This window comes from Chrysochloris asiatica, unplaced genomic scaffold (genome assembly GCF_000296735.1).
Source record: "Chrysochloris asiatica unplaced genomic scaffold, ChrAsi1.0 scaffold00061, whole genome shotgun sequence".
NCBI classification, from domain to species: domain Eukaryota; kingdom Metazoa; phylum Chordata; class Mammalia; order Afrosoricida; family Chrysochloridae; genus Chrysochloris; species Chrysochloris asiatica.
Genome location: NW_006408579.1, coordinates 15,830,041 through 15,841,134, shown reverse-complemented (window position 1 = coordinate 15,841,134; position 11,094 = coordinate 15,830,041). Strand labels below are relative to the sequence as shown.

The 11,094-nt window shown below is 39.8% G+C and overlaps 1 protein-coding gene across 1 annotated transcript in view; it reads left to right on the top strand.

Annotated features, from left to right (window-relative positions):
* PLCXD2 (phosphatidylinositol-specific phospholipase C, X domain containing 2) overlaps nt 1–2,927 on the top strand; it is a 132,704-nt gene extending 129,777 nt beyond the window's left edge. Inside the window, exon 4 of the mRNA XM_006864188.1 lies at nt 2,768–2,927. Within this exon, the coding sequence (XP_006864250.1) occupies nt 2,768–2,927 (160 nt within the window). The remainder of the gene's footprint in view (nt 1–2,767) is intronic.
* The last annotated feature ends 8,167 nt before the right edge of the window (nt 2,928–11,094 follow it).

The following is an 11,094-nucleotide window of genomic DNA, read 5'->3' as shown; positions in this document are numbered from 1 at the left end:
AGTATTTCTCTTTTTGTGACTGACTATTCTGATACAATTTGATGAACTTGACATACACCTATGGAAGCAGTAGCTCAAAAGAGGAAACAAATCCTTACAGCAAGAATCATTCCCACCCCCTCCACACACAGAGTAGACAGGGATGGGCAACTTGGACATTGGCTACCCAAAATTGGGTGGGGGAAGGGGACTACAAAGGCAAGAAATGACTGGCTTACAAGCTTTCAAGAGGGAACCTAGATCCAGAGGGCCTGGAGGAAGGTAGAATGTCCAGTGAGTAGTATACAATCTGTGTAGGTGGGGCTGATGAAATGAAATGCAGATGGGTCTTTTGTGATACTATAGTGAATAATTGTTATCAGGACTGATTGTGAGGGTTGGAAATGTAAAGGTAGCCGTTTTATAGCAAGAACAGGTGTGATTAACTTTCCAGTCTAGGAACGGAGAAGAGCAGAGAGCGGGACCCTACCCAGAGAAGGATGGCAGGCTTGCAGGGTATATCCTTTGTTTGGTTGATGATGGATGGAGGGGATTGTAACCATGACAGTGAGACAATATACGATAGAATGAATGTAAAAACCAATGTTCTCCCATGTAAACTATCACATAATTCATAATAAAACATTTTTTAAAAAATACACAAAGTAATTTATATAAAAATAAATAAAAATAAAGCGAAGGGGAAGAGGGGAATAAGGAAAAGAAAGAATAAACAGAAACAGTGAGAGAAAAAACAAAAGAAACAGAGCAGTTGTTGGACTCAGAGAGAAAACTCTGGCAGCCTCCTGCTAGCAAAGGATCTCACGAGGTGGGTGGATGAGGGGTGTGATGGCTGAGTTCCCATTCCTTGATGGAGTTCCTATAGACCTAGGTGTTGTGTATATTCAGTGCACCCAATCCAGAAGTAGTTCCTGGAGGCCCTTCGAGTTATTAGTTTCAATATCTCTCAGAATCAGTGGACAGAATCAGTGGGGACAGGGTGGCTGATCATGAAGGTTCCTGCTAGTCTAATTCTGGCGTGGAGGCTCTGTGGGTTCTGTAGATTTGGAGCAGAACCTGCCTGAATACAGGCACCAAGAACACCTGCCTCACACGGGTTCAAACCACGTAACTCAGAACTCCTAGAGAGCAGGGTCTATCCTGGGGGCAGATGAGGATGAGGGCCGACCTCACCTCTGTTATTCAGGGAAGTTTGGGGAGCAAGAAGGAATCCTACCTTTTCAGTCGCCCCTATGAATCTGCGCCATCAGGCAACCATCTGTTTGTCTTTCCAAATCTGCTTGCAAAAGTTCAAGATGCTTGTGTTGTATTGCCAGTCAGTCTTCTCTCACCGCCCCTCCCAGTAGGTATTCAGTCCCCTTCTCTAACCTTTCCTCTGAAGTTCAGGGGTCCAGGATTGTCCTCTGTGTCTGTTTCATTTGGTCTCCTGTGTCTTTGTTGTAGAGGGTCTATATAGCATGTCTGCCTAATCTGCCATCTTGCCAGAAGTCTGCTGAAAATATACATCTATTAACAGACTTACAAAAGAATGCCTATAGTGGTCTTAACCATAATATCCCAAATCTCTAAACAGCCAGTCTATCATTAGTAAAATGGATAAACTATAGTATATTCATACAACAGAATATTGTTGTTGTTGTTAAATGCTGTTGGGTCAGTTCTGACTCACAGCAATACTGTATAGGGTTTCCAATGACCGGCTGGTGGGTTTGAACTAAAGACCTTGTGGTTAGCAGTCCAGTGCTGATCCTACAGTGCCACACCAGGACTCCATATATTAGACTACTACTCAATAATAAAAAAGAACAGCCTACTGTTATATGCAACAATATGGATTAATTTCAAAAGTATTGTTCTAAGTGAAAGATGCTTTACACAAAAGAGACTATGTATTGGATAGTTTATATGACATTCTAGAACAGGTAAGTCTAGAGGATGGGGGTAAGACTTGGCTGAAAAGGGGCATACAGAACTTTCTTGCATACCAGCAATGTTGTATGCTTTAATGGTGTTAAAAGCACTGTGCTTGGGTTACCTTTGTCCAAACTCATCAAATGTACACTAAGATTTGTACATTTTACTATATGCAAACTTCATGTGAAAAGAAAACCAAACTGCAAACAAATTTTGAATCCTAGTTAGTAATATGTATATTGAAGTATTTAGGGGATACTTCATGTTTGCAGTAAGAATTTGTCAAAAATATAAAATGGATTGCTGAAGGATAGAACGATAAAACGATTAAGCAAATGTTAAGTGTGGTCAAGTCAGTCTCGACTCATGGTGTCCCAGTTTAGGGTTTCCAAGGAACGACTGATGAGTTTGAACCACCAGCCTTGTGGTACACAAGGAAGGGCCACACCAATCAAATATGGTACAGTGTTAATTGTAAGATCTAAATGATGGGCATACTTACTGTAAGATATTTTCAAATTTTCTGTAGATTTGAAATTTGTCAATGTAAAAAAAATTTTTAAAGAGCCCAATATTATCCTTTTTAGAAAGTTCCTCTTGATATGGTGTCTTTGACACTTGGAAAAATAATCTCCTCTTCCAAACTAAGAAATCCTGGAAAATACAATTCTCTGAGAAAACAGAGCTCACTTCAGCCCTGAAAAAGAGACATGTAAAGTTTTAGTAGATTAACTTCCATGGGTTTGTGCTTTGATTGGCATACATGAACAGAAATGTTTGTTTCTATTCCTAGAGTAGACTTTCTAAACTCAACTCCCTGTTCTGTCATCCCTCAATCCTCTTCTCTGTGTAGGAATCTTCCTGCCATCCTGGACTGGGTGAAAACTCAAAAACCTGGAGCCATGGGCATCAACATCATCACCTCTGACTTTGTGGACCTGGTGGACTTCGCCACGACCGTCATTGAGTTGAATGACCTCCTGCAGGAGGACAGAGCTTTGGCTAAATGCTGATCTAAATTTTTATTTAACTTAATGTTGAATTTATTGATCCATGGTAGAGTTATGAAGGGTTCTCTGTTAGGATGGTCTTTGGGCAGTGATGGTGCAGTGATTAAGAGGAAGAGGCCATTTTTTTCTTTCCTCACAGGGCCACTTGGGTAAAAATGACAGGGCTTTTGATTGCCTTTTTCCCAAATGAGACTTAAAAACAACAACAACAAAAAACCTGAAGTCCAAGGGAAGAAAGCATGTTTTCTGTAATGAAGTCCAGGATCTCCCCAATGGCTGATGGAAGTGAATGGAATATGGAAGTAGGGTCTCCAAATTCCATTGGGGCATTGAGGGTCCCCAATTGTCCCGTTACCCTGTTGTCTTCCAGGATGTTTGAGCCATTGGTAGGGCAGGTAACAGAAAGGCTTTTGTAGTCAAAAGCATGGCTCATGGCTGGTGTAAAACAGCTCTAAGTGCTTCTGTTGTGGCGAAGAGTTCAGCACCAACCTTCTTGAGAAATGTTGAATGTCATCACTTCTCCCCTGAGAGAATATTTCACACCAAGTTGGTTCAGCCATAAGCTGTTCGTGTATAGTTCATGCTGGCACCTGATCACCCAGTTTCTTCAGATTGTAAACAGTGCATACTACCCTCAATATCAGAATTGTGTTTCCCAGTTTTAAAACATTGATTTCTTTCCATGTCTTTTAGCCCATTGTTACAATGGAAAGGAGCAATGATGGGAGATTTGTTTCAGTTGTGGGGCTGAACAAAAAAAAGACAGACATGCATGCCTATTGCATGCTGGATTTCTCTGATTTAATTCTGTAGCTTCTCCCAAAATGACTACCAGGAAAGCAGTTGCCTGAATCATTTTGGCAAAGTCCTCTTTGAAGTGGCATCTTCAAGCCAGATCTCGGCATTGCATTTTATTATTGTCTGCACTGTGGACACAATGATGAATGAAAGGCATCTGGTCCATGGAGGCAGAAGCAGGACACATGGGGAAGTGCAATGGCATTAGAGGAGGCAGCTCTGAGTGGGTTTGGAGCCATTCTGCCAACTCCTAGAATACAAGACTACCTCGGGAACATTTAGGATGACTGGTGGTCATCTAGTGAGAAACACCCAATGTTGGAACATTTCCAGTTCTTGTCTTGATTGTTCTACTTTCTATGGGTTGTTTTGAGCCTATAATCACCAGTGCAAGCGAGCTTTGAAACTCAAGAGGGGATTTTGCTTATTTTTTAAATTGTTATTGAGATTGATAAGAGGAGCTTGTCTGTAAAGAGCCCTCTCGTGTCTGTCTGTATTTATTTATTTATTCATGTATTTATTTATTTGTAGATTAACTATCTGCAGTGCTTCTTACCTCAGGAGCGCTCACAGAGGAGTTTCCTAAGCTTTTCTCACCCAGGACAGATGCTGCCACGGTCTTCCTCCTATCAACAGGACCACGCATCTCAGGATTGTGTGTGACCGCTGACTCTCCCACCCCAGTCATTCTGGGGACAGTGGATATGTGTGCAGATGGTCCAGATCTAGGAATCTACTTATTGGGACAGAAGATGAAATGGGTCATGAAGAACTCTGTCTTTGGGTAGATCCTCCAGAAGAGGACTGAAAAGGAAAGGAGCTAGAAAGAAAACAAGGCATGGAAGTGTGTATACTTTGGTGCTCCTGAGCATGTCTAAGAATCCGAAGGAAGTGTCAACTTCTGGATGCTTAAGGAGGAAAGATGAACCCAGGATCCCACAGGGATGTGCTCTTTTATAAAGCTCCCAGTTTCTATCCTTTGATTCTCACAGCTGGATTTTGCATGTTACCTGTAGTAGGGTTATCCTAGAGGTATCCACATGCACATCCCCAACTCTTGGTCTTCCAGCTTTTACTTTCCGTAATTTAAGTAATTTAAGCCCTAACCTTTAGCTTACACTGCTTGAAGAAGTCATAAAAACACAAATGCCTCTGGGAAATCTGACTTAGCATTCCCTTGTCTTGCATTTGAATCTGTCCATTTAAAAGTTTATAGAGCCTTCTCTGGGTAGGAGTAAGAAGGTGGATGCCCTCTGTGTGTTCCCCTTCAATTCTGATATTAAACCCCAGTGACAAGCTCTAAATCCCTGGCCATACCTCAGGGTTTTATTTTGGCTGTTGTTTTATTTTCAGTTTTTATTCCTGGGTCAATTGCTAAGGATCTGATCATATCCCCTCTTTTAACCTTGGATAACTTGGCAAAGAGATAAGGAGGCAAGAGGAAAATCATTCTACTCTGTTTTATTTGAGCCTCAGCTTTGTCCAGGTGCTTGGTGCTATGAGGCCAGGTGTGTTGGCAGGTATCTGCGCAGGATGCCAGTGGCATCCAAGGGCTGCTTGACTGTTCAGTGAAATGTTTACTGGATTTTCTCCTGTTGTTTTTTATATGTAGTATGGTTGCTCTTCAGTTGAGTTGTAACATTTAAGTGCGCCTCAGTGTTTGCATGGGAAGGGAAATCATCAAACATGACACAAAAGCACAGAAACCTGCTCCAAGGCTTCCGACTGGTGAGTGCAGTGCCCCTCCTCCATGCTGCCTTAGGTCACCTGCCTGACGTGGCATTACAAAAGTCTGCGCAGGAGTCCTGGGAGGGAGGAGGCCGGTCATTTATAATTCCCTGATAAACACCCTTGCATAGGCAGAGGTTTTGTTTCAGAATAAAAGTTCCTTAACTATTGTAAAGAATGTGTGCATTCTGCTCTTTGACCTTGAGGCCAGACAGGGGACCTCAGGTAGAAAAGATCAACTTTTAACTCTAGCTATGACCCATTTTAGCAACTGTCAACAAAGAAAAGGTGACTCAGGTACATCACTATTCTCACAAGTCCTAGGGACTTTATGGGTCCGAACAAGGCTCATACTTGCTCAGACTTAGCTTAAAGATCAGCGAAAAATCTACTAGACGGAGCCAAAGAGGACTTTTATTTTACAGGATTGAAAGCCTGGTCTATTTGGAAATAATAATGGAATTTTTCATGAGCTACTTAGACCAATTTTTACCTGGCCACATTGTCATAACTTTGTGGCAAAGGTGACCATCACTGGTGTCTTCTGTTAGAGTCAAGCAGAGTGTTTAAGGATTGCACTTTGAGTAGGTTCAATGGTGTTGATGGATATAGAAAATGTTCTCAGGATGGGAGAGAGTAGGTAAGATGGAACTGATGTGAAGAAATAAGTTACTGAAAATTAAATTTTAAATTAATGGTCATGCCAAAATGTTTTTTGTTTAATATTTTCTGTATTCAACTTTGCAGATATTAAGTTTAGTCACTTCCCTTAGGTCTGAATCCAGGCCCTAGGATTCTTGAGAAACCCTTACGCATAGTCCAAACCCAGGAATTCCTATAAACTCAAACAGAAGCACACAACTTGAGCCCAGGAAATAGATTCTCAAGAGTCCAGTTTTTCTCTCCATGACCTTCTCATATTCATATCAAACAAAAAGCTTTTGTTTCTATTCAAGAAGACAAAGTAGTGGAGTATCCTGGAATTAAATATAGTATTACTAGGGTGTGCCAGGATTTTCTATCTCTGGTTTTCTGAATCTTACCACTAGAAAGTACTTCCTAAAGAGACTTCCTTATGACCCAGCTAGAAGTTTCCATACAATGCCTAAGGTGAAGAAAAGAAGGAAATGAAGACTGAAAGTAGTTTCATTTTTCTGAGTAGCCGAAGGGTTCCAAGAAATCAGGCCATCTTGCAGATGTAGTTCAGGCTGTCCTTGAAGTTTCTGTAATGTTCTATATTGGCTGACTGTAGATTTACACTGTTAGGGTCTGAGAAACAGAGTGCACTGATGAACGGTGACACAGGCCTGATTCTCCCCTGTGGCTGAGTGACAGAGCCTAGGTTACAAATCTCTCCTGGGTCCTTCATCTATAATCAAGATGTTATTTGTTTCTTTCAAGCCAAGAATTTTTGCAAACCTCAGTTGACCTAAAACTGACCTGGTGGTGCAATGGTTAAGTGCTTGGATGTTAACCAAAAAGTCTGCAGTTCAACCCTACCAGCCTCCACAGGAAAAAGATCTACCTAGTGGTCTGCTCCCATAAAGATAATAACTTCAGAAATTCTATGGGGGAAGTTCTACTTTATTACAGGGTCACTATGAGTCTGAATCAACTTGACAGCACACAGCAATAACGCTTAGGTTAAATGCTTTATACTTGGAGTATACACTTAGGGTCATTCTTCCTCCTGTGATGTATGTTGAGATGTTACTTTGGTTCATTTCCCAAAAAGATATAGGATGACAGAACCTGACCAAGAGTGGTACATTTAGTAAGCTCTGCAATAAGATGATTAGGACTCAAGGAAATCTGCCAACATAATATGTGGGCTCCTGAGAGGCAAGCCTTCCCAAATGCTAAGTAGCCCTGTTATGCCAAGAGGAAAACAATAAAATTTAATAGCCTCAAGCATCCAAACTGACAGTAAGTTTATATGGTATGGAACATAGTTGTCCCTTTGAATTCAGCTAACTTTCTAGTACCACTTGGCCCTCTGCCTTGGGTTTGCCCTGATATTTGCCACAATAACTTTGCAACTCAATAGCGTTGCCTTGGAACACACAGGAGTGAATTGATTCATAGGAGATTTCACTGGCAACTTTACACTAAATTCCTAACTATACCAAACAGTTCTTTGCCATCTCTGTAGCCTCTGGATTCCTCAGTTTCCTACTGGAAATAGTGTTCTAGCATTTTCTTCCCACAGTCTTGTGAGGCAGGTCTGTCCATGCTTTCCAGGCATCTCCTATCTTATTCCTTCTCATCTCATCTTTGTAGATGCCATTTCTTCCTCTTGTCCCCTGCTGATGACTGTTAGTTACTATTAATCACAGGATGTTGGACAGACTTAGAAGACAATACATTCACTGAAGCCCATGTACACTTTGATCACAGTGCTCATTGGTCCTTCTTCTTCCCAAATGCTTTATACTGTCGTCACCCCTACCCCTAAAGCTAGAACTATAACTTATTGGAACCCAGAACTCGGGGCCAATACTTAATTCAGATAGCAGGGGTTTGCTCACAAGCTTTGAGCCCAGTGAGAAGCACAGCACTTTGAAAAGTCAAACAGGCCTTTGGTAGCTTTGTACATCTATAGTTTACATGACTAAAGCACTATTAAAACTTCAGTTATGAGTTTATAATATCAGTATGATAAATCTTAGAGCAGATTTTAGAAACAGTCGTAACTTGCTGCTATTATACTTATCAATTTATATCCCAACATTAATAAGTTTTAAATAAATATTATGCATTATTTGTATTGTGTACCTGCCAACTATAATATCACTTAACATCATTGATCAGCAATTAGATAGAAAAATGTGGAAATTGTCATAGTGAAAAATAAGTCTTGGTTAATTCAGATGATATGTGAATCTGATAAATGCTCTATTTGATTTTATATTTTTCTCTCTATTGCTTGTTTTTGGAGTTATGGTGTGGCACTGTAGGTTAAGCACTGGACCGTGAACCACAAGGTCAATGGTTCAAGCCCACCAGCTTCTCCTTGAAAACCCTGTAAAGGGTCACTATGAGTCAGAATCGGCTAGCCGACTCTTAACAACATTGCTTGTTTTATACTATAGTGCATGCTGTTTGCCAAGTTAAATAATCTAGTAATATTAATAAACAATAATGATTTTAAGGCTAGAATTAAAGTTTTACATATATATGCTGCTTGATATACTGAAATGTATTTCCTACACACTTCACCTGACCTTCCCACCTCCAGAAAATATTTGTTCACATATATTTCTCTCCATTTTTCTTGTAACCTTGATTAAATGGCTTAATTCAACCTAGAACATTGTAAAGCCAGAATACCTCATTTTAACTGTGAAAAAATTTAAACTGATGATATGATGTGTTTTGTTGTATTTGAGTTTATCTAAATAGCTTTAAAATCGATAATAAATACAAAACTTTGGTAGTCACTTTTCGTTTGTTTGGACCTACACTTTAAAATAAAATTAGAAGTAGACCAATAATAAAGAGTTTTACATTCAAAAAAATGATAGTCTTTTTAAAAGAGCTGTAGACTCAACATCAGTATAATCCATATTGTGTAATGTTGGATGGAGACCTCTCAGCCATGTCTAGCACATTTGGGGATTTAGCTAAACCTGCCTGCAGTTTTCAGGATGAGCAATGCCTGAAATGTGTAGGCGCTTTTGACACCTATGCTCTTCTGTTTTCTAAGCTTCATCCTTGGCACTTCAGATATGGCCGCTAGACTTGGACCAGTCCTGCCAACGTGCATAGTCTCATCTGACCACTGTCTCCAGCCCAGCTCCCTTTGAATAATTGCCAAATGCCCAGACATTGAAGGGTGCAGACATTATATATTTCTATGTACGAATAGTAAATAAGGGTGCCTTGCAGTTCCAATTGGCAATAAAGATTTTAGTATTTCCTCATTCTTAATATGCTATAAGACTCTCTGAGTCCACTGAATTACGTATTTGTCCTAAACAGTATAAAAATAAGGGGTTAAACTGAAAGTCCTTTATATCACTCTGGTAGAAACAAGAGATCAAATTAATTCTAAGTAATCAGTCAATTCATTCCACTGAATATTGGAACAGGTAACTAAGAGTAATTATCATAGCAACTTAGGAACGTAGAGTCAGAATCTTCTGGCTGTAATGATAGTTAATGTTTAGTAACCGATAATACGGTCTCTCCTCTGGCTGGCTTTGATAAATTATTCTCATTTGATTTTTGATAATAACGTGATATAGATTGTACTGAGTCTAAACACAAGCAAAATAATCGGCATGATGTAATCCGCAGAGATAACTACTGGCCTGCCGAAATTTCTGAACGTATCCTTGACTTGAGACATTGCCTCTATACCAATAGAACTACTAAATTATGTATGAACTCTTTAATATCTAATTATAGATTATCATATTACAACTAGGTTATACACATTCGGCTTAGCACATAGGCTAGTAACAGGCATTTCAGAGATGTACCCTCTAGCACAGACGTCACATGTCTGTCAGACAAGGAAAACCCTACATAATGGTCTGATCATGTTGTAATGGGGGAGAGGGAGACAATTCAGTGGTAGCTAACCATAACAGCTATTAGAGTTAGTCTTGGGAGCAAAAACTTTACACCCACCCACACCCAGCATAATCCTATCATGATTGATTGCTAATCTTTGAGTTGATTGGTAAATGGCTTAGCAGCAGAAACCAATGAATGGAAAAGCAGATATATTGGAAGTGGAAGAAAATGTGTAAGCTCATTGAGTGGCAGAGACACAGAAGCCTCTGCAATGGAAGGATGACTGACTGCATCCACTGAGTCTCTCTCAGTGAGTAAAGAAGGGGCTGGAAGTCAGCCAAGAAGAACTGATTATGAGGAAGATGTAGAAGATATAATCCTGGAGTTTGGCTACTGATGGTCCCCACATCTGGAAGTGTCGTACTCTTCAGGCGTTCTTATCAATATATATGTCTGAACCCAATCCCTGGATATTCTGCCTCCTTGTAGCAAGTTATATCTCTGGAAAGATTGTCTGAAAATATGTAATTTGGTGGGTAGTCAGCTGGGGAAATTACTGAACCAAATAAGTATTACTCAGAAAAGCAGGATTCATGATGTGGGGTAGAAGACTTCTCTTTAAATAGCATGAAAAACGTAACCAGTTAACAGTTCTTCTCATTAGTGCAGAGCAGAGTCTCAGTTTAATGAAGCCACTATAGGAAACTTTCTTTTCTACCAAAAGAATAGCACATAGTTTACATTTAATATCATTTGATTTTATTATATTTATTTGACCTCTTGGTCTTCCCTAATTTTCAATAGTGATAAAGGGTTTTCTTTCAAAATAAATGTATTTAAAAGTTTTAGAGTCCACTATGAAGAATTTAGGAGAATGACCTTCATGAGCCTAGAATGTAGTTCATTCTACCCCACCCCACTTTTATCTAGAACTGAATCTGGCTGTGCTTTTAAAGGAAATATCCTAGCCAATTATTTAAGAGTACAATCTTAATATGCAAGGGAGCTTCAAAAAGTTCATGGACCCCCCATCCAAAAAAAAAAAAAAAAGCTAAAGAGGATAGAGAGAAACACTGTTAACTGATGATATATGGAGGGGATAATAATCAATGTAATGAAACAA